The 24,676-nt window shown below is 39.2% G+C and overlaps 1 protein-coding gene across 1 annotated transcript; it reads right to left on the bottom strand.

Moving 5' to 3' along the window:
• Positions 1-6,138: 6,138 nt before the first annotated feature.
• On the bottom strand, positions 6,139-24,674 carry camkk2 (calcium/calmodulin-dependent protein kinase kinase 2). The gene is made up of 17 exons (XM_026297437.2): positions 24,377-24,674; positions 19,874-20,169; positions 19,105-19,440; positions 17,677-17,724; positions 16,677-16,730; positions 14,632-14,683; positions 14,345-14,478; positions 13,605-13,641; positions 13,387-13,408; positions 13,185-13,273; positions 12,042-12,241; positions 11,778-11,831; positions 11,615-11,688; positions 11,376-11,463; positions 11,076-11,207; positions 10,146-10,249; positions 6,139-8,804 (listed from the first exon to the last, which is right to left on the bottom strand). The coding sequence occupies exons 2-17, from the start codon at positions 20,105-20,107 to the stop codon at positions 8,732-8,734; spliced, it is 1,731 nt and encodes a 576-aa protein (XP_026153222.1). The 5' UTR covers positions 20,108-20,169; positions 24,377-24,674; the 3' UTR covers positions 6,139-8,731.
• Positions 24,675-24,676: the final 2 nt, after the last annotated feature.

The raw sequence follows: 24,676 nt of genomic DNA, 5'->3' as shown, positions 1-24,676 counted from the left end.
TTCTTCTTTTTCTGAACCTTACTCTGGCGTAATTTTGAGAAGCAGACACTGGGAAATTTACAGCTAAGGAGCAGTGAAGCAGATTCTTTCAATTCAGTAAGTTTTTCTTTAGAAACAGTAGCTCTTGTGCCATAGGAAACCTCATAGGCAGTGTGTAAAGAAACGACTGGTGATTCATGTTCTGTTTTGGTTTATTGGACTGTACTGACCATGATGTGAAGAGCACTCTGACTCAGGAGTTTGAGAGAGCTTTCTTGTTTTCCTCTTCATTGGAAATCTAATTAAAGATGCAAACATGTCCTCATGTCTCTCTCATTTTGTTTTACATCATTTGCCTTTTTCCTTTCATTTGACAAAATTATAAAAGTAAATTAGAATTATTCTTTTCTGTAATCCATCAACTTTGAGAGCAGGGCACTTCGACGTGAACACAAAGTTCTTTAAAATCTCAACTGAAATGAGATAAAACAGATTAATATGTAAAGCCATGAGCCTGTAGACGCAAATAAATAATCTGTCAGACTTACACCTTCAATTATCCAAAAGACACCACATGAAACTCCTCTATCACTCTGTATCGTGAGTAGAGAAAAAGGTTCAGCACCCCCTGGACCCTTCCTCACTTCAAACACAACAGCTGTGAAGTCATTTTGATTGTAACAACCTGATGAAACCAGACAATTGCACCCCCTCACACAAACACACACCTGTTTCCACTGAGGATGCATCATGCGCTACAGACCCGATCTTACGTATTAGAGAACATCCTGACCAAACTCCTCCAGATTTTCCCAAATGCTTCCCTCTAATTTAAATGAATAAGGTTCACTGCATGTTAACTTCTCATTGCAGATTTTCAAAACTCTGACCAAAAATCGGACTTTCTGTGTTATTATGCAACAATCAGCTCAGCCCGCCCCCCCCCCACTGTAAACAGCCTTCTGTACTCTGAAATGATTCATGCGACGCCCAAGCAGCATAGACAAAGGTGACAGAAGAGACTAGTTTAAAATGAAGAGGAGAGGAACGGTCTACTCTATATTATGATGGTGGTTTAACATATATTTCTGTCTGTGTGGAGTAAACTGCTTCAGCCTCAGTGCCAGAAATAAACTGGAAGCACAGGGAGTCACAAAGAGCGATATGAAGACAAAAACAATATGTCGTCTTAGGGCAAATTAGCATGGAAAATGCAGATAGTGTAAAGCTGTGCTGATACTCAAACAGTTTGTTTAAAGGTGCCTTATCTCTCTGTCCCAGAAATGCCCCAATCCCTAAAGTCCCTTTCTAGCCCTCTGAATCCTGGGCCCTGCTTTCCCACCTCCATCTTTCTCTTTCTTTCCTCCCCTTGAATTAGAATGTGGAATTAACATAGAGGTTGGTATGCAAAACAGAGTTCGCAAACGTCACACACAGTTCGTTCATATTCAACTGCAATCTATTCAGCATTACAGTATGTCCTGATTGTCAACAGGGGATCAGACTACTTCCTTCCCCGTTCACACCTGCACCACCCACGAATTTCCCTTTCAGCCCTCTTGTATGCCCCAGACAAACACGACACCACTATTTCAAAGAGAGTAAAGTTGAAAACGCATAATAAAGACGAGATTAAGACATTATATTCAACACAGACAGCTTATGGAAAACAAGCATCCCATGTACGGAAAATATCCAGAATAAAACAGCCATATTGTGCAACACTGTCACAAAAATCATGCATATGAGTTTACAGCATAGCCACTTGTCCAGTTAGTGTATTATGTCTCACCACTGGGCACTACATCAGAAAACCACTATATTGCCTGTTACAGCAAAAACTGGACCAGCAGCCTAAAACTAAGTCACATATGTGTTTAATGAAGTGCTGGTCTCATTCCACCAGAACTGCCAAGACTGGCAGATAGAGCACTAAAGCAGAGATAAAGATTTTACCTTCAGCTCTGGAGGAAATCGAGACTCCTGGCAGGAGGTTAATTGCAAGCAGTGAGAATAAAATGTAATTTCAAGCATTTACAAAAGTACACACACAAGAAATTGGAGAGTGACAATTAGAGATCGACCGATCAATCCATCAGCCAATTAATCAGGCCCATTTTTCTTTAAATTAATCCGCATTGGCCGACATATTCAGCTGATTAACGGGCAGGTGAACCTGCAGCCCTGGTGTTATTGTTGTGGATCATGTGTGACACTGTGTCAATCAAACTGCTTTTCTACCAGACCTCAGTGTTGCCAAGTGGAGGCTGATTAACTTTTGGTAAAGAAAAACGTTCACTGGAAAAACGGTAAGGCTTAAATTCTTATTTATTAAAGCCCTACATACCGTATATTCTGGACTATAAGTCACACCCTTTTTTAGTCCTTTATAAGTCCTGTGACTTATATAGCAAAGTGAATTATATGTCTTAATTTACTGTCATTTTGTGGAGTACTAGTGTTAGATGGCAGTCTTGACTCAACTGAGGATAAAACTGTACCGCTGAAAAAGTTCAGTGAAATCAGAAAGCACTTCTGCTTGTTATGTCAAGCCTACGTTCATCACCGGCTAATTTAGAAATGTGATTTACAGTATAGACCAAAAACAACTTACGTTTCTGTTCAACAAGAGAGCCTAAAATTCCAATGTGACTTATAGTCCAGAAAATACGGTATTTAATCAGATAAATCTTACTTCTCAACAGAATCAGCTGAACATATTGGAAAACTAATAAATAAATTAATAATGAAAACTAAAAACTCAAATAATCAGCATCATATATCGGTCGCCCTGATTTCTAAAGATCAGTATCGGCTGTAGACAGACCGATATCGGTCCACCTCTGGTGACTGATAAAATTCTTCTCTCAAACTACAGTCCACCAGCAGATTGTTTGTGTTTGCTGGCATAAACCTTTATACAACAATTTAACTGAAACGCAGCCTAGACACATCAGCCGTGCATCAAATATTTATGAATTTAAACATATTAAGAGCCAGTTTCTTCTGAAATGCTGCGTAGTGTGATCAGCAGCAGATGGACTGTAGCTTGGTGGCAAAAAACAAACAAACTATGAAGCAGGAGCAGTTTAAATAACATGAGATAAAGAGCTGTAATGTTAAAGCAAGCAGAGAAAACACGGGCCAGTCCAAAGCAGTCACCCAAACCAACAAACAACCAAACAAACCTACACTAACATCAGCATTCAAATGCCTCCACAACATGGAGGTGTGGTGCCAAACATGAACAGCTGTGACACCAGTAGGAAAGCAGATGATCAGCCACGCACACGCACACGCACAAAACGACGCCAAAAAATCAAATCAGCCAGCAGCGACTTAACAAACCAACAAACAAACAAACAAACAAACAAACTTCAATGAGCCCAAACTTACCTACACTTTGGTGAAATTAGGTGTCGCCCTGGTCTCATGTTGTCCACACCAGGCCTGGAAACTCCACCGCATGGCTTCGGAGGCCCAAAGTTAGTCCAGAGTCCAGGTAACATCAGCGGGGAAAAGCCGTATTCCTCCACAGAGACGGGTCCTGGTGTAAGGCTGCTGGAGACGCCTGGCTTCTGTACGAAGGACACATGTAACAATATCAAGTGTTGGCCCCGCACAACACGCACCAACACACGCTCAGTCGCAGCAAAGCAGACGGAGTTTGAACAGGCCGCTCCGTTACGAAGGGTGCGTTTGATACAAGTCACAGCCAGAGGAGTGTGAGGGGTTAATCTTTTTTTTCTCTCGCAGGTTTCCCTTTGCAGTGCAGGGGAGTAGAAATATAACTTAGCACAGAATCTAAATACTACAGTAAATACACGATACTCAAAAAAGTACTTCATTACAGTTTTAGAATAAATAAGGTTCAGCCAACTAAAGGATATTAATATTAACCTTCTAAAAATACGACTAACCTTTGCAAATACCAAAGGCAATATAATTAATATGCACTAGTCTTATATTCCATGTAGAAAACTTGAAATAATCTGAAATCAAACATGGACCATTTTGACATTTGGGCTGAAAGTCCAATGTACACAAAATAAGCACTGAGACCTTTTCACCAGTGCAGTTGCAAATAAAAAACACTACTACATTCTACTATACTTTACTATATACTACACATATTCATATTCCAATAGATCTGATGAGGATTAGTAGCCTATTTAAAAATGATCATCCCAGAGTTTATAACTTTTAAATTAATAGTTCATTTGTAAAAAGAACATACAACAAATGGTGCATGTTGGTCTCCAAATGTTGCTTTTCTGGAGAAATATTAAGTACAAACCTTCATTATTATGAAGGGGTGAACAAGGTCTGATGACACTTCACCTTGTTCATTTCTGTTCAGTAGCTACTTCCAATGAGAGCCTTTCTGAAATAAATGTATTTTTAATTTTCATGCCTGGTGTCAAGTGTTTCTAACTTTAATGATATTTCTGTAGCATATTCACATATGTTCTTTAATCTGTTCGAGTGCAGCACTGGCAGACAGTTCATTTAGTTTGGGTCTGCTACTAATTGAAAGGTTTTACTCTTTATTCTGAGCTTTCCCTTTGAAAGCAACACACTGCAGTTAACTGAGCGTAGTACACTGCACGGAATGAGGAGGGGCTATAGATAACAGGGGGTACCACTGAACTAGAGCATCTTACCTGTAGATGTAGCATGCAGTTTTACACCAACCAGGCCTTTTGTTTCACTGCATTTTTGTTCTTTTTTCACCTTTGGCATCCTCCTTCCAGCAAACAGTTAACTGAGCATGACGAGGGAGGGAGCAGATTCTATCACAATCAGCACTTCCTATTTGCTGATGTGGGGTTTTAGGTTCCCTTATTTATCCTTGTGGGGGCCATAACACACAAGTTCCACACCTGAAATCGTTTTCTGAACTGTGTTTACATTGCACCTCATATGATGAACATTATATTGTTCTGCAGTGAAGCTAACTTGTGAGAGGCTCCAGCCCCAGAGACATGACCAGTGATGCCATACACAAGAATAATTTGATTTTGTATTATTCTGGTGCAGGGTCTGGCGTGTTTAATCAATATTTTGGAATGACATGAACCTTTAACCAAAATCTTCCTGCACTAAAGTCAGAAGCTAAATTTCTCTATAAATTTTCTTGACTTGTGAATGTAATCTTTAAAATTAAATGAGTTATCACTGTTACCACCACACTCACATGGTCACAGGAAATGTAATGCTATAAAATTTACACAAGAGGTCAGTATGACATTTGCGAAATGTTAGATACCTTAAGTGTTGAGACTGAAGATCAGATTCTTGTATGCTGATATATGTTTATTTATTTTTTTGATTTACAAAACCAGAAAGGTGAAAATGAAGCAACATGGAAGCCATGAATCAAAATGTAAATCATCATTGGATATGCCTCTATATGTTATATGTTATAAAAAAAAGTTAACTACACCTCCACTGTTTCTATGCCAGATGTATTCATTTTTGGTATATGAATGATGGACTTATTTTTGCCATTTAATGACATAACATCATGTATTTGGGCCTGCTTTTGACGTGATAAATTTTCTAAATGGACAGTGGTAAAACTGAGGTGTAATGAAAATTCATTATTATTACAAGGAAGGAAAACGCGCTGTAAATGTCACTTCCTCCTCATTTTTGAGGAAGTGGGATTTTAATAGCAGAAAATTAAGACGGAGAGAATGCCATACTTTGTTCTGACTCATAATGAGGTCAAACTATCTTCTTACACACAATTTTGACTTTTTTTTGTCAGCATTTCCTTGAAGTAAGCATCTAGTGGTCATTATATAGTAGGTAAGGCAGTTGAGGTCATGAAGGTTTTGACTTCTGTGCTCAAATGTAGAAATTTCCTCTTGAATAAACAAAAGAAACCTAAAAAATATAAGTGCATAAAATACTGTCCATTTATACAACTTCTATTATTCTGTATTGGTTGACTGTGGATGTTTAACTGCATTACATTTAAGTGAAAGATAATGTCAGATGGTGAAAACATTATAAATACCAAAGAGAAATAATGTGAAGCTTAGACTCAAGCCTACAGCTTCAGAAATGTCATGGTACACAGCACAAACTAGTGGTCTATTTCTGGAACTGCAAACACAAAGCTTAATGACAATCAGATAACAGACACAAGGCTACAGAAAGGCAATAATATTTTATTCAAATAATGGACAAGATACAATATGTATACAATAATTAATTTAATAGTCCCATTTTGTTGTTAAGGACTTCTCATGCTATGACAGTACAATGTTGTGTTCAGTATGTTGGCATGCATTTAGAGGAAGACCCCCCCACACCCCAAAAAAGCTTTTCATAAAATTATATGATGCTACAGAATTGAAAATCATGAAATCATGAGGAAAAGTGAAGGGCCCCTCTAATAAGAATGGGCAAAATCTGGATTGAAACAAACTACAAGTTTATATACTGTATGTATAAAATATTTTTCATACAGTTCTTTTGTGGTTTGCACTGTCACCCTGTATTCCCTGTATTTAGACTCAAGCTTTCCTTCACGTCATTCCTCTGGGTCATGGAGGGCAAAACATTAACACCAAAGGGAAAAGTACCTTTCTTATTTCACTCACGGTAAAAACTTTAGCTTTAATTATCTCATAAATATGTGGAAAACGTGTAAATGAGTTAACATTTCACAGTATATTACAAATGCAATTTTCTGTCTAAATCATGGGCAATAAAATATTTTCAAAGCTAAAGAGTGTGCATCTGCATTTGGAGCACTCTACAGTGGAAAACACAACCTAATCAGACTAAAAATACATCAGTATCAGTCATCCATACACAGCCCTCAGCAGCAGCCAGCCACATTGCACGTGACAATCTGACAGACCCTACCATTGCGCCATACATTGAGAAACATCATATGCATAGTGCTAGTCTTAAAAAACAGACATACAGTACATATTGTTCAGTGACATGCAAGTAGTAAGTAAAAAAAACAATGCAAAGTCCCTTTCTTATACATCCAACACTTGAGTGTTGAAGTAATTATTGTGGAAGCATTAAATCTTATAATCAATATTGTGTCAATATTCTATGTTACAGTTACTTGAGACACATCAAGTGGCGTTGTCTATACTTTCACTAACATATCTGAGAAATCTTAAGAAAAAAATGAATAACAAAAGGAACAAAAGTGTGAAAACTCTAATTTACTGCTCTGGGATCATCTAAAATGAAACATAACGAAGAGAAATATTTGCAGAGTGGCCTACTCCTCTGACCAAAGATGAAAATGGTTTTTAAGTTCAACACCTCTACAGATTTGTCATGCATAGAGTCTGCAGCTGCACGATGCTTCCATCTCAGAAGTTACAGTATTAGCCAGCTCCAGTAGTTCAATAATGAACAAATAGTTTAAAGGTTTCTTTTCTTTAAGTTACCGTACTGTACTTTACAAAATTAGACATAATTGAAGATTTTGGTGTCCTGGAAACGTGCAGTTTAAAATGACAGTATCTCTTAAAATACAAAACAAAACAGTAAGAACATTCACAATTTTACCTTGAGGTTCAATAGTCATCATTATTAGTTTTCAGTCTACATAAGAACATCCACTTTGAGAAATGAAACAAATAATGACACATTTAAAACATCTGTCCTTCAGTATTACAACACTCAACCTTGTTTGCTCAAACAGATTTACAGTATAAACATTATAAAAACTATTTAAACCTACATAATAATTTTGCACCAACATGTTACATTGCTTTTCTTATATGCATTTGGTAGATGAGTACCTTCATTACTCAATTGCAGCTCTATAAATTTAAAAATTTATAGCAAACGTCTAAAAATCATATTACTCTTCACTTGAAGCACTAGCTTTGCAAAAGAAAAAAATATTTTTTTCTATGCTAGCTCGTACGCTGCATTATTACTGCATACAATAGGACTGTTCTAATTATTGACTTATTAAAAAGCCTGTGATGAGACTAAAATTAAAATCATGTTTAACAATGGTGTCTATGAGCATGCCAGTGTTTATAAATAGCTTATACAGTGCTTGCATTAGGAAAGTAAACACATGCAGTCAGTGAAGTAAACACCCCCCACCCCATTTTCATTTCTGGAAAACTGTACAGATTTTTCACTCTAAAATATATTACAAAACTGAACACTGCTACTCTGAAGCAGAGTGAAGCAGACAATCTTAATGTTAAAGAACCTGCTGAAGAGAATGTTTGGGTGATGGTGAAGTCAACCATCCCTCCCCATAAACCATCACCATCTTCTGTTCCCATGACCTTCATACCTGAAAGCATCATCAAGTAAAGACAAGGAGAAACACAAGCAGCTAAACTACTGTAAAACACAAAACTGTACAGTTGACGCCTGAGACAAAGCATGCTAGGACTATCAATGCATACAGGAGACTAGGTTGAGCAGTACGCGCTGCAGACAGGTTCAAAGTTCAGGAGGTTAATCTCCTGGAAGGTTCCCACATGACCACAAGCCCCCACAACCCCAAAGCTGAGCCTTATAAAAGAGGAAAATGGAATAAAAGCTTAGCAAATGGTTGTGGCTTAGTGCCAAAGTGCCTTAGATTCTTAATTTTTCCCTTTTCTCTGTGTCTGCCACACTTGTCCACCTCCCAGGAAACGTACGTAGGTGTAGGCTGCCAGTATTAAACTGTGAGTAAAGGGGTGTTGTTCTGCGTGGTTGCAGGCAGGCAGAGACCAGCGTGCATAATATACCCTCTGCATCAGGAAAGAGCCTCCTCCTCTCCCACGTAGGGCAGATCCATGCTTCTCATGCCATCACCACTTTCCTGTTTCCTAAGTAACACAGCACAGAGACAGCATTAGTTATAGCACTGCTATGGACTTACTGTCAATCCCATATCACTGAGCAGAGAAATAAATAAGCTACTGTTAAGCTCAGTGGAGGAGCTGAAACCGATCATTTAACCGTTACATAATGCAGGGAGTACTAAGACGACTCAGCTGGTAGGCAAGGCATATTTCTATAGCACCTTTCATACATAATGGGAAACTTGACAAAATGAGAGGGAATGGGGAAAAGGTAAAAAAAAAAGTGATGAAAAGAAGTTTATTTTTGTTGAGGGACATTATAAAGGAAAACAAGGACATTAATTAACAGGCATGTCCTCTAGATAAGCGCTTCATGCAGAGAGTGAATAACTAATAATTAGGATAAACGGATGCTTGGGGCTCATGATGAACTTTGTGTGGCTAAAATCCTGTATCAGAGAAAAACTCACTAATCTTTATATATATATATATAACCTGTATAATAAGTTATATATTTTATACATATAGTGGTATTGTATTTGGCTGATTTACACAGTAACACTTAGCACTATAATCTCATGTCAGTCAATACAGTACAAACCACAGCAGTATTACTACAAACTAAAACTAGATCTTATTAGATTATGCAGGTGTTCATAATATTTTGTCCACATCCTATTAAGCAGATCATTACAGAGATGAGGTGTTTACACCATCATTTATTGTACTTATAAGTATTTAACCACAGCTCTGGTGTGTTGTCGCAGCCTTGTTCATAGAAAACTTCCTTTGACTGTTCAAATAACTTTATTGCTTTAATTTGATTATACAGCACCACAATGCAAGGCAGCAAGCACCACCAAGCACCCTCGGACATAACACATAGTAAATCTTCGTGCAGATACTATAGACTTGAAAGCACAACACAACATTCCCTAAGATGGCTTTTCCAAACACCCGGAAACTAGCAAAAGCTAGTTTACAGACTTAGTGCACAAGGGTATTTGTCAATTAAAGCCATTTTGGGAAATACAGCTGCTTATATAATGCCATGGGTATCAAAGTACATTCTCTACCACTCCACCAGTACTACAGCAGGGAAGAGTTGTCCTAAGGTTATTTACCTTTGTTGGTTACAATGAATGTAGCAGTATCTCACATTGCCTGCTCTGCCTTTCCTGCAGGGCAGGAGAGGGAGGAGAGAAATAACAACGGCCTACTTGACAAACAGCTGCCTACACTGACATCATCAAAGTATAAAAGTTCCCAGCAACTCTCAGTGAGAAGATGGTAGTGACAGCATGCTGCTACAAGTATTCTGATTCCTAATATGACTGTAAAATCTTGTCTGTTAACAATCCTTACGTGAGTACTTTCCCTGGAGCACACAAACTGCTGCGGTCCTCTTTACGGCCCCAGTCAAACGGGTTCCCAAAGGAACGTTTCCTCAGCATGGTTCTTACTAGGATCTGAAAAGAAAGAGTGAAAAGTAAAACACAGATCCCCAAATTATGCTCAGAAATGCAAAGTTTGATAGACTACTGTATATTTAACTTTGTATGTAAACAGCACATCCAACATGTCACACAACAAAACAAGAAACGGCACTCAGTTTAAACAGAAAACATATTAAGTGTATTTGCATGTAATTTTACTGTGACAATAAAAGGCAACATGATGGCAGATGTGGTGAATTTTCAGGTCTGATGGATTTAACTATGTTCCCACAGCAGGACGATGTGTTGATGATTAACGTTGTGTCTGCCCATTCAGCTTAAGTACTTAAGTGCTAAGCAGAGAAGTTCACACATGACGCAAAGCAATGAGAGGTTTCAAATTCATCTCAAACATTCATATCTCTCGAAACATTTGGCATTAATTAATGTAACTTAAGAAAATCAGTAAAAAAAAAAAACTAAATGAGTCATACATCATCTCTAGGATAAACTGACAAGAGGGCAATCAAGTAGGTGGTAGTGGCGGAATGACTGTGTTTGTGAAGTGGTGCAATGTGACTGAATTATGGGGAAAAAAATAGTCCTTAACAAATATCCTTTCTACAGTACTGCAAATGTACTAGACATTAGCCATTTATATGCTCCTGACGGAGGATTCATGCTCAGGTATGTCTAAACTGTTTTTATGCCTCTCAGAGCAGCTGCATTGAAAATATGGTGTAGCTACTGGTGATGTTTCACTTAATGACCCCAGAAGCAAGAACAAATGACTTGGGTGTGACTGTAACGTTCATTAATTTGAGGTTTCTGTGAGAAAAAAACAAGTTTCTGAACTCACCACTGTGGCCAGGCTTGGGATGTGTTTAACAGAATTCTCCACCTCCTCCTCTGTCACCTCAATCAGCATACAACAGTTGTCATCCTCCAGAGGGAGGGGCTCAGCACCATGCCTTGTCACCCACGGGTGCACCTGGGCAAAGGAGTTCTTTATGTAGTTCGTTCTAATTCCTTCACGCAGAGTGTCTTTGAAGGTGCATTAAAGTGTGTGTGCTCTTGAAGCTTTGTATCATGTGGATTACTGTACTCAGTGTATGAACATCAAATATGCTTTAATGCCAGCTCAGTTCCAAGAGTATACCTTAATCTGTGGGACTGTTATCCGGTTCTCTGGATTCTTGTCCAGCATCCTCAGTAACAAATCTTTGAGATCATCGGATATATCAGCACTGTTGAAGCAAGTGAGTAATAGCTACAAATTATTAATTATATAAATAACACATCATTGTGGCAATCGCATAACCAGTTTATTTGAATAAACAACAGCCACTGGGAAGTAATAGCATTTTGACACAGATTCACAGGAAGAGAAGAACTGACTGTTCAGGCAACTCCACGGGTTGTGTCTTGATTTTCTGGTGAAGACTGAGGATGCGGTCATCCATAAATGGGCACTATGGATGAAATAAAAGTGTTGGTTTAAATGGAAGATCAGCAGATTGTCATTGAGGAGAAGCATTAAATTGCAGGAGGTCTGACTCACCGCTCCAAAGACGAAGCAATAAAGAGTCACTCCCATGGCCCAAACATCCAAAGCCTTTATGGAAAAAAACATGAAGTATGTTAAGTTGTGAAATGGTTCAGTCAGTGTGTAGTAGTTATAATATACCACTATATTTACTGTCTTTGGTAGCAAAAAAACTATGAAAACTACCACAGTGAATCACAATAAGATTAACTAAAAGGAAAAGCTCCTTGCACTTCTGAAAACCATCCCCAGGGGGCACTAGTCAAACTGGTCCACCACCTTTCCAGAGAAGTTCTTTCTGGTTTCAGAGACCGCTTCAGGAGCAAGGAAGGCAGGAGTTCCCACTGTGCTTGTCAGGAGGGCATCAGCTCCCTCAAACTGGTTACTGACTCCAAAGTCTGCTATCTTGATGTGTCCATCCTCTCCCACCAACAGGTTAGAGGGCTTGATGTCTCTATGGATGATCCTCTGGTAATGCACTGTTGAAAAAGAAAATATTCATTATTACAAACACAAGGTTTCATCTATAGAAATCTGCTTATGGCAAGAGATGATAAATTTTCTCTTACACAATGACAAAGATCTTAAAATACCATTATCATCTTCTAAGTATTTGAATTTTTTTTATTTCAAACAGATTACTTGTTGGCTTTATGGAATACAATAAAAATGGCTTTCATCCATATGAAGGAATTTCTGGTAATTCACTTTTCAACACTGCAGCATTTACAGACTGAAACAGTGGCGTATCTACATGTCTGAAATGTATTTTTTGCCCCAACTACCTGCACTGCGATACTAAACAGGTGAGTAATCAGTTATGATACCTTACAATGAGAAAAAAAATGCTTCTGGCTGTGTCAGTGTTCCTGGCACAGAGCCCTCCCTCTCTTTCCCTCGCCACTGGTCTCTTAGACGACACTTTATGCAAAACCTCTTCTTGGGCTAAAATGCATTAAGAGCCACATGAGATTATATGAAATAAGTCTTGAGGGTGACTAGAGTCAAGAGCAACACAGATGAAGAACTTGGGAGGATGAGGGCACATCTTGATAAACAGAGTAAGAACCTCATCTTGATACTGTGATTAAATAATTCTGATTTAGACATTCACAATAATTGACCTTTATTGTTACTGTTTAGGGGACATAGGATTTTAGTCAATAATAATCAACTATGTTGGTAAAATATTTGTTTTCTGTCTAGTTAATGTTGTTTAAGGTGGAACTAAATACAAGTAAATTTTGTTTAAATTGCAAATCAAAATGAATGACAGTGTTTGTCATTTTTATATCTGATTGTGGACCATATCCAGATATAAAGCAAATCATCTGTGAGAGATATATGAACTTACAGGCTGAGTGAAAGAATAACAGATTTGGATACAAGCCAGATTTTCAATAACAGGTTTGGAAGACTCACAATACTCGATCCCCCTGAGCAGATCCTGGAAGTAAAAGCGAGCCTGGTCCTCACTGAAAGGTTTATCTGTCGGCACCTCCATCACAGCTCTGAATACATAAACAGGCACACACACACACACACCCACAATTAGCAAGGATAACTAATGAGATGGAGCTCTTTGCAGTGCCACCATTATTACCATAAAAGAGGCTTAGCTTACCCTTGCTTGACCAGCTCAAACACTGTGACAGAAACACAGATTAGGTTAGTGATGAAAGCTTTTCAGTTATCAAGACAAAAACAAACTAAAAAGCAACATCACTGAATATAAGTGTCAAATGACATTGTTTTATGCTTGCTTTATGCATGGCTTTATGACTATGTGACGTGTGTGCATGTGTGTATCTGTTCTTCTGAAGGCTGTCAGCTGCAACATACCCATGTACAGATGGTCCTCGCTGGGGTCATCTAAAACCTGGCACCAAATCACAGGAGAATGAAAGAGTGTAAATGCACACACTCATACACGTACAGCCACCCACACAATAGACCATCTTTGTATGCTGTTAAAAGACATACACCCTGTAGAATCTCTTACAATTGCACACTGACACTTTTACTGTGATAACATGAATACATGAGTGCAAAGCTATGTTAGTGGTGCACACCGTCATGTTTTTGTTTTTATTTGAGGCTCTTCAAAATGCTAGGACATTTCAGTGACTCCCTATAGATGTGTTAGAATCATCTTAATACTCCAATGTAGTTTGAAAAAATCCTTGATGGATAATGCTGTTTTGATCTTTATCTTGCCTTCTTTCCCATGACAATACCAAAGCTTCGTTCCAATCTGTTCCATTAGTGAGCTGGCAACATACCTTTATTACTCTCTGGAGAGAAGAGATGTAATTAAAAGGCTGTTTGTATACTTTGTCTTAGCTTGAGCAGGACTAGTTTCTTTTGTCACTCAAATGTGATGTTTGATTTTTTTTTTTTACCTTAATCTACTATAATACCTGCATTTGGTCTCTCTGAAATTAAATCAGCTATGGATTGGAAAACAGTTTTTTGAAAACATTACTGATATCATCACACATAATTGTGTTTCAGTGTTTCCAAAAATATCTCTAGTCAGAACTGAATTGCAATAGTCAAATGTGCGTTTTTACAGCACTCACCTCCACTAGTTTTACAACATTAGGATGGTCCAGCTTTTTAAGGATAGCAATCTCTTGATAGACCCGCTCCAGGGGTCCTTTGGGCTGAAGAGGACCCTCAGGGGCTGCTTTGGCTCCACGAGGGGGAGGTCTCCCTGATGAACAAGAGAAGGGAAAATGTGGAAGGAAATGGGTAATAGGTGTGGGAAGAGGAAAAGGACAGGATAAGACAAAAGAGAGGGTGGGCTTCAGTACTGCTGCCGATGCTCTCTGTTGTGTTAACCATCTGGCCCTGGCTCTAGACTTACGTGGGAAACCTGCCTGCCTCATCAACCTCTTCTTGGACAACACCTTCATCGCCTACAGGTGAGAAAGGCGGAGAAGGAGGTGGATGGGGAGGAGGATAAGAGAAAGAGGAAGAGGGGGTGGAAGGGCCCAGTGGGAAAGAGATCCAGAGAAAAGTTGAACACAAATGTAGACAAAAAAGAAGAGTATGTTAGAGCACAGTGAAGTGAGGCCAACTCACACCTACAGATGAATTTCCTAGTGCTTATAAATTTCTCCCCTCACCGCGAGACCCCTATGCAGATCTGTGACTACTAACATTGACCAGCGTCATCAGCACTCCAGATTAGAAAAGTTGGGCACTGCCCTTGCTACCAACTCTGGCTTATTTGTGTTTTCAGACTATATAAATAACACTGATGTGACTTTGGAATTTTGTAATCATTCTGCTTGAACATGTGGACATATAACTTCAATAGTAAACAATGTAAGGATATATGTTACACATGCAAAACAAATAGATTTCAGGGCGACAAAGCGTTTTTTTCCACACAGTGTGTTCTGTGAAATGTATTTTTTAGAGACTGTTGTTGCTAAATAAAAATTTATTTTTTCACACTTTTTTTTTTTTAAAGGGAAGTGTAAAAACAGAGACAAAATAAATAAAGGACGCTTTCAAACATCTAATACAACCGTTGACTTATTTTATTGCTCTGACTAAGTTTGACTGTATCTGCACATGATTGTAAAATCTCCAAATTTAAATTAAAATTTAAAATTAAAAATTATGAGAAAGCTAAAGATATTCTGCAACTACCCTGCAGATCTCCATGGCTATATCTCAAACAATAACTGGCAACCACTGAGGCAGACTTGAACTGAGGGTACAATGTGTAAAGGCTACATTGTTCTGTGGATTTTTTCTATGTTTGGAAGGAAATTGACTATTTCCTAATAAAATCCATGCCCACATTTATTATTGCAATGATATAATCACTGAATGCGACATGTGGGTTTTGTCACTTGGGAGGAATATTAAAATAATCTCCATGACATTGTCTGTCAATACCATGCTGCTTAATGAGGATTGCTGCAATAATCGTAAACAGCAAAGCTTGAGCTGATGTGTTATTACAAAACTCAGCAAGGCATAAATTAACTGGAGACATTTTCAAATGTGGAGGTTTTACATAAAATTACACCATTAAATTAGACATGGAGGTTTGATTATTACGAGGTCTGCCTGTGTGTGTGGGGTGGGTGTACAGTAAGGCAAGGCAAGTTTATTTATATAGCACAATTCATACACAGAGTAATTCAAAGTGCTTTACAGAAATAAAAGAAAAAGAATAAAAGAAAGTTAAAAATACATAAGCAAGAATCAAAAATAGTGAAATTAATATTAAAGGAAACTGAGTGCAGATAAATCACTTTGGATAAAACACTGTCAGTTGTCATATGCTATATGCCACACTAAAAAGAAAGGTTTTTAGCTTGGACTTGGACCACAGATGAGGCTTGTCTAACATCATCAGGAAGACTATTCCAGGTTTTAGCTGCATTTAAATGAAACGCTGCTTCTCCCTGTTTAGTCCTGACTCTGGGCACGAGCAGAAGGCCTGTCCCTGATGTTCTCAGAGTTCGAGATGGTTCATATGGCATAAACATGTCAGAGATGTAATGTGGTGCTGAGCCATGAAGAGACTTATACACAAGCAGTGCTGTTTTAAAGTCTATTCTCTGAGGGACAGGAAGCCAGTGCAGAGATCTGAGAACAGGAGTAATGTAGTTGTACTTCCTGGTTTTAGTCAGGACCCGAGCAGCAGCGTTCTGAATGTACTGTAGCTGCCTTACAGCTCGTTTTGAGAGCCCTGTGAACAGGCCGTTATAGTAATCTAACCTGCTAGAGATAAAAGCATGGATGAGTCTTTCCAAGTCTGATTTAGACATGATCCCTTTGATTCTGGCAATGTTTTTGAAGGTATGCAATAAGGAATTGGAAAGAAGCAGAGAAAGTGATAATAGCTGGAAGAAATCACCTCACTATTTGAGTGCATGAAAAACTCACATAGTATGTGTTGTCATCCTCATTGTAAGCCAGCTTGACAACACCATAGGAGCCCTGGTCGAGGAAAAAAACAATAGAAGAACGAAGTGAGATTGAGCAGCTGTCTATTCTTTGTGCAAAAAAAAAAAAAAAATCACAGTATGTGCAATTCACATAAATACATACAAATATACATAGAAAGAAATACACAAACACCCATGCAAGGGAAGTGAGTGGGCTAACACTGAAACAGTACCAGCTGCTTCAAAGTGAGAACAGAGAAATTCAAATGATCTGTCCCTTTCTTTCATTTTTGATTTCAGGCTAATTAAGGAAACTGGATCTGGTTTATGCTATTAAGCTCCCCTGCCCACACACAGGAAATTCGGGATAAGACCAGGCCCAATTAGTTGCTGTGTGCACAAATTCATGCATAAAAACAAACAGAGGGAGAGAGAGAGAGAGAGAGAGAGAGAGAAAGAGAGAGAGAGAGAGTTAGAGAGAGAGAGAGAACAGGAACAGTTCCTGCTGGGGAAGCAGATTGGTGAGGCAGCACAGAGATCATCCTAAAGTCCCAGAGATGATCTGACAACACAAACCTCTCCAGCAATCCAGAAATGCTGCAAGTATCTCAGCTGAACACCTACCCACCCACATTACCATGTCTACTTACATGCAGAACAACAGACATTTGGGTTTATTAAGCCCACAATGTAAAACATACCTACAAGTGCACGCACCCACTCACTCACACACCCACATGCTCGTATCCACTAAGCCTTGCACAACCCTTAGAGAGCGCTATTTATACCAGCCTCTCATCCATCTTCCAACTCTCCTAAGACCTGATAGTTTACACAGAGTTCGGGAAATGAGGACAGCCGGGAGAGAGGATATCAGAGACTGTTACTGCATGTCCTTGATGATGTGTGCTACTTGACAGACATGTAGTAGGCGGAAGGAAGAAGGAAATGGAAGAGTCAGTGAAAGGGAGCAATCAGTGAGTTGTCTCTGATGGTACCTTTCCAATCTCATCTTTCAGCTTGTACTGGTTGAGTTGAACACAGTCCTTGAGGAAAGAGAAAAGAGAGGAAAAAGCAGTTCAAATCCCATCACATCATATCATATTTTAGTAGCTGGATACTTGCACATCACAACATTCCATGAATTTTCAAGTTTTAAATTATATGTGCTATCTTCTGCACATTCATTTCCTTGTCAGCATGTCAGTGACACTGCAATCTCAATCCCAGTTTCCCAGTTTATTTTCTACGATTAATTTGAAGTAAAACCTCTATCTTGACAAATACAGGTTTGTAGCTGATCAGAAAGCACCTCATGAAAGGTAACCAAGGATAAATCCAAAATAAAGATGGGCACTTTACCTGCATTTTCCCTCTAATCCACTCTGCTAATCTGGCAGTGTCCCATGCTGTAGGATGTGTTGCATGGCTATATATAACAAATTTGTAGTCTATTCTGTAGTGCTTGGATCAAATTAGGAGTATAGCACATGTGTATACTACTCTCATGTTACAATGAAAAGCAATGCTGATTGAATAAAAAAACGGGGTGAAGCAGTCTGCTGAGAACAAACGGAAGCAGCCTACAGAGAATGATTCATGCAAACAACTAGGGATGCACTGACTAACCAGCTCCTCTTTTCTAAATGTGGTGTATTTGATTGTTGGTCTCTAGACTAAAAGACTTAAGTGCCAAGAAAAAAATCAACAATGATGTGAATTCATAATTCAGAGGAGTTTAAATAACCAACACTATTCCCTGACAAGAATGTCAAACTTAGGTGTTAGTTCAAAATATTTCCGCTAATTAACCTTTATGTGTATTTGTTTCACATCAGCATTATTTGCTTCTATGAAAGAAAAAAAATATCAGGCTCTAAATATCACAAGAAAACCTCAAAACAAGTGGTTTCTTGCCCAGTGAAAGGTTCTACCTACAACACAGAACATCTATAGGTTTCTGCGTATATAACAGGGGTCACAGCTATAGTATTACTTACATTTCATTACCTTACATTACCTTCACATCCACCAACCTCAGTCTTTACCAGTGTGCTGCTGCTTTTAAAAAAAATGCACATACAGCTCTGTGTGATTGTTAGATAAACCAACAGATGTTCAAGAGAAGCACCTCTGTGAGAGCCTGGCTCTGTGTGAACATTAGTTATTTTGTTCATTCATGTATAATGCCTTATGCAATGCAGAGTCCCTGAGGGAATACACTGGTCAGATGGTGCAGAGAAAACAAATCATATAATTATCACTATTGCTATGTACAAAAAAAATTATTCAGTTTTAATATTAAGATAGTTATAACATTATTTTGCGTTATGAGCACTGATTTTGTTCCAAACAGGCTGAGACATGAAAACAAAAAATGTCAGTCCTTAACACTGGAATCATGTTAGCCTCGAAGCGTAACATACCTGCAGGTCTGTGATGGAAACACTGTGGGACTCCACAGTGGGCCGGCGGGGCAAACGTGGAGAGGAATGGGGTGATGTGATGGGGGAGTAGGGTAATGACGGGTAAATATAACGCCCATTGAGTCCTGGAGAGCTGCATGGTGCAGTATGTGAACGCTCCTGCAGAGACAGTTTCCTGTCTGACAGGTTTAATCGTCCCCTTTGCTCTAGGCTTTCTGGTAGCAGAGCCTCTGGTCGGCCAACTGTGTGGGACAACAGGTCGCAGGATGGAATATGGGAAGCTGCTGCCACAGAGGAAGCTGGCTCTGGTGTCTCAGAGCTGTCCATTTCTTCTACCTGAGATGTGATAAAATGTTTTAAATTCTCTTCTTGTATGTTCACTCAAGTGCCTTCCATGTCCTTTTTTGTCTGTATCAACTTTATATGTCACATTACAATTTGTGCTGAAACATTACAATTAAATTAAATAGTATAATTTAATAATTTTACCTCCTTTGAGTTTCTGTAGTTCCAAATTAGACTAATTAATTAATTAATTTCAAAATTTTCATAGTTTTACAGTGAGAAAAGATACTGTTTACATGGTTTAAAATCATAACTACAATGGGGTAATTAGTCTGAAATAGGGTCTAGAAAAAAACTATGGCCATGTATTACCACAAGTTGAGAAATAATTTTATTCAGTCATTCAGAGACCCAAATGTCAGACTACCTTGCATCTGTGTGTATTATGTATCATAATGTGTAACCTGGGTGTGTTTCATCTTACCTCCTCCTCCTCCCCAGCCTCTCCAGGGGGTCTACTAGGTTCATACTCTGTCACCACAATGAGGGACTCCATGGGGTCTGGGGAGGGTGTCTCAGAGTGGGTGTTTGGTGGTGGAGCCGGACAGCTGCACAGCAGATCAGGAAGGGGTTGTGAAGGCTGGACAGGGGGTGCATGGCTTCCACAGGAGGTCTGTGGCTCAGTGGAGGGCCAGGGGGTTACATGACAAGGAAACATTGTGCTTCTTCACAGACTGATAACCACTGCTCCATCAGATGGGAACCACTAGGGAATGGTACCTAAAATAAAAAAGTAGCCCAAAATAAGAAAATACATGCTGACAATACTTGGAGCAAACTACTCGCCTGATGACTCTGCATCCTTAATGAAAGGCAAGGTGTCTGTCATCAGTAGCCAATTCACAGAAGCTCTGAACTTTAGTGTCTCCTCTGAATAAGGATGCATCATGATTTTTAGCATTTACCCCTCTCCTTGAAGAAGCATCTGCATCTGAACTATCCTAATGCTTGTCCTCTGGACCATATTTGCTCAAAATTTATCAAACCATATTGGCTTTGTGTACATTCCCCACAATATTTAAGGCTCAGGAACAGCTTATCCCTTTGATGACAAGGCTGCGGCAAAACCCATCTCAAGATGAAGATTACAGGTTGGACTTGGAGTCACCTTTTCTAGCCAAAATTATGGATCTTGCAGAGTGTGGCCGCTGGAGTACTGCAAAGGCTGTTGTTTGGCCCTCTTCTCAGCTTGTCACTCATATCTCAAAATGGATGAAGGCATTCCACCTTCAACTCCTGGTTATCAAAAACATACCCTATCATTGTCAAAAACCAGCAGTATTTATTATGCTCATGTGTTACTTCATGGACCTGCAATCTTGCGTCACCGCTGCCAGGTGTAATCTGGATCTGAGCCTAGTGGCACTTATCCTCTAAGGCTTCTTCTTGTTTTCCTATTTGTTCAAGGCTTTGGATGAACAGACATAAAAACAGACATACAGGTAAATACATAACATAGAAAGTACTAACACATACAGTAGCATACAATTACAAAGATAGAGTTGAAATTAACACATTCACACAAACATCAAGAAATATCACCTATAGTGACATGCAAGCTGCATTTTCCAGATTAAATCTGTTCCATTAATAGAGGATATGTTTATTCTAAAAGCCAGTGTGTTGTGCACAATCACCTGGAGATACGGTTATTATATAGAGAATTAGCTTTGGATTTTTACCGTCATTTTCTGGTGCTGTGAACAGAGTCACAGAGCACTCAAGACCACATTTCATTAATACCAACAGCCTGCTTCACTTCAACCATAACATGACAGATTTTCACCCAAAATTGAACTTCAGTGAGGAAGGCTTTAACAAACAGTATACACTATGTATGTAGCAAAAATACAAACAACAGCTTGATCTCAAGTTTACTCTCTTTACTGCTTGAATGCCTAGTGGATTTCTCTCCATTTTAGAATTGTGGTCACACAGGAAGTTTGTTGAAGGCTTAAGGGTATTGTTTGGCTGGGAATAATTTAGGGCTGACATAAATCCTGTGGTAATGTATTAGCGAATTTACATGTACATCTATTGTGTAATTACCTTTGCAGACAGCTGGAGCACAGTGTGTGACTAGCCAGCATGAATCGAGTTGTGGGTGTAATAAGAGAGTGTAGAAAAAAAAAAACAATCAGAGATGCTGTTCGCTAGCTCTGAAGACACATACAGATACAGCTCTTTCCAGTTAAAAACATCTGTGGACACCTTCAGCTAAGTGCCTATTAATGTATGCAAACTTTTCTAGCATCACACGGTTCTGCTAGAAGAGGACAGATTTAATGCATCTGTAAAAGTAATGGTTCAACCTCCTTTTGTTGTCAGTTATACAACACATGAAGAGCATGTGACCAAAACCTTTTTCACATCATTTCAAGTGGACCATTTCGATCTCCAAGTTCACAAATTATCTGCTCGTTATCAGCAAGGAACATTTGGAGAAGAAAAGGAGGAAGGAAAGAGAGATCTTTGATTTCCGTCACAGTTTTGACAGGACTGTGGCAGTGCCAGTGTGTGGGAGCTGATTAAATCTCACAGATACAGGAAAACAAAGGGAAGCCATAAGAAAAACAAGACAGTGGAAGCTCCAGCCAAGTTCAAAATGAGGACCGTACGTGGGAAGAGACACCCACTCCAGGTGGCCTCTCTGCCTCCATTGCCAGCCTATATATAGCATTATAAACTAACAAAAAAGAAAGAATCACCACACATTTACACAGAGACTCATATTGCAAATACATGGAGGCAAACCTGGTCTTTCTGACTGGTCTCTTTAGCCCTCTACCCACTCAGTGTTAAACTGCCTTTACAAAAACTAGACCCATGTGTTCCCATTGTTTTCCAAAATGATAGTATTGATTAGCTGCTCTATCATTTCAAATGCTCCTATAATACCCAGGGTTCATTGCTAAGCCTGAGCTTTAAGAGTGTTGCTTATCATTGGCAAAGACTGCATATCAATATAACATATCTGAGCTTCCCTGATGATTCTTAAAAGCAGCCACTCTTGCGTCTTTGTTGCCCAAGAAAAAATATCCTAGTTTCATTCAGCTAAAAAAGAAAAGCTCTTGAAATCCAGTTTGACTTTTAACACACAGGATCACTGCTACCAAAGAAATACAATGTGCCATGATAAGTGGACTCTGCCTCAATGGAATACAGAAAAATAGAGATGTGACCCTGGATGAAACTCACAATGCACCAGCTACAGTAGGCTTTTTTTATATCCAGAAAAGAGATGAAACTTACTAGGCTTGACCTACTTTGAGCTAAGATAAATGGTTAAGCCCATTCTTATTCATATCCTTTCAAGAGGTTCTTCTGCAGTTTCTATATTGTTGATGGTATAGAGTTATTGTATCATATTACTACTCCTAGCAAGACAAGCAATATCGCTCAAAATCCAATTCTCTTCACAGTAGGGTTTGGAAATTTGCCTTGAGCATCAGTCAAACATTGGCTCAGTTTTCACCTTTGGTGGTGTAATATCAGCAATCATTACCTGGCCGGCCAGAATGAGAAATCAGCAAGAGGCTTCTGTATGTCAGCTGAGCTGGTTTCTGTGACAGCAGCCATTATTTGGGGAGTGAATTTCTTAAACCACAAGCCACTGTTAGCCTAGCACTCATCAGCAGCTTGATAAAGAACAGTTAGATCTGAGTGTTGTGAAATACCAGTGGACGCTGCTGAGCTCCAGATGCCACACTGTGCCTCTTATCACAACAAACATCACATGACTTGACCTTAACTATTCAGGCTGAATGGGAGGGGGAGAGAGGACTTATCAAAACCTGTGTGTTGGGGGTGGGGTCCAAGCCTTGTACAGCATTAATAACAACAGACACACATAGTCCGACAGGCATACAAGCACAACACAGAACCATCTGGAGCAGAGGAGGATCCCAGGATTCATTAAAAGATCAACAGGGCAACTCTGTCAGCGATCTGATAAGCTCCTGTGAATGGAAGGATGAGAGTCCTCAACCAACTTAATTGTAGTGTTATAACACAATCCCATCTGAATATTACTGTGAAACTGAAATATTTAATTGGCAGTCATCATACTGAGTCAACCACAAAAACACAGCTGATGTTGGTGCTGCAACTGAAGACTACTGTATTCATTAATCATTAGAAAATAATAATAAAAAACTGTCACCATATCTCATAACTCTGGTGTCCTCATAAGCCTACTTTGGTCCTAAAGGCTTTCAACTCACAAAGATAATATTTTTATTGAAATAAAGCTTGAGCTGATTATCAAAGTAGTTTTGCCAATAAATCAACTATCAGGTCCAGCCCTGGTTAAAGTAACTAACCTGAAGAATATATATTCTCTCTGATATCTAAACACTGTTAGTTTCCTTTAGGTTTGTACAGAATGGGGTTGTCAAATTTGGCATTTCACGTACAGTATGTTACCAAGCAGATGGCAGTGAGTGTTATTTACAAACAGGCAACTTAAGGCATGTTAAAAAGCAAAACATAACGGTGTCCATTACCAACCACAAGAGCATTACTTTCAATACGAGTTACCGTATTAGCCTCGTTATCACAACTCTTCTTAGACAATATCATAAATGAACTCTTTGCGTTGTGTGTCACTGGCTTAGCTTTCATAGTGGCTAACTTACACTCATAAGTGAGAGCTGTTCACTACACAGCAAACATGAACGTCAACAAGCGCCCTTGTCAGCGATATAAGAGATATATTCATGGAGAAAGGGGCACCGTGAGTGTGGGGTCTCACCATGCTAACCTAGCTCTAAAGCCAAACACCTGGGCTAACGCTAGCAGCTGCCTCATCTGTCAACATACAGATGTTGTTGGGCTGGAGTCAAGGATGCCAGTGCGACCCGTGGCAGAGCTATAGAGAACAACAACAAAACCCAACACTTACTGGGAAAATAAAACCAAACCATACCTGAACCCGTTTCTTTAGGCCTGCAAGTCAAAATTGTGAGGTTCTTTGTCCTCCTCCTGCTGCGGTCTGAGGAGCGTCTGTGCGACGGCTAGCTAGCTGTTTGACAGACGCTGAGACTGATAAGAGTCGATGTTGTGATGGACCAATCCAGCTGAGCTCACAGGTCCCGTGTTTCACATGGAGGAAGTGTTCACAAAACGGGCGATGGGCTCATTTAATAGCTTCACCCACACACTTCTAAAAACCGTATTTCCGCGGAGGAGGTGCAGACTGCCTTTGGTTCTCCTTTTTCGTTTACCC

The sequence above is a fragment of the Mastacembelus armatus genome, chromosome 12 (assembly GCF_900324485.2).
Source record: "Mastacembelus armatus chromosome 12, fMasArm1.2, whole genome shotgun sequence".
Lineage (NCBI taxonomy): Eukaryota > Metazoa > Chordata > Actinopteri > Synbranchiformes > Mastacembelidae > Mastacembelus > Mastacembelus armatus.
Note: the sequence above shows the minus strand (reverse complement) of the source record. Positions and strands in the feature narration are given on the sequence as shown.

What these genes read in the sequence shown, in the direction of transcription:
- camkk2 (XM_026297437.2), bottom strand. Translation starts at nt 20,107, where the DNA reads ATGTTTCCTTGTCATGTAACCCCCTGGCCCTCCACTGAGCCACAGACC. An exon ending in AGGATGACAACACATACTAT is followed by an intron (nt 14,684 to 16,676) that starts GTGAGTTTTTCA and finishes TCTCACCTGTAG; the next exon opens with GCGATGAAGGTGTTGTCCAA. An exon ending in ATTGCTTCGTCTTTGGAGCG is followed by an intron (nt 11,689 to 11,777) that starts GTGAGTCAGACC and finishes TTTCATCCATAG; the next exon opens with TGCCCATTTATGGATGACCG.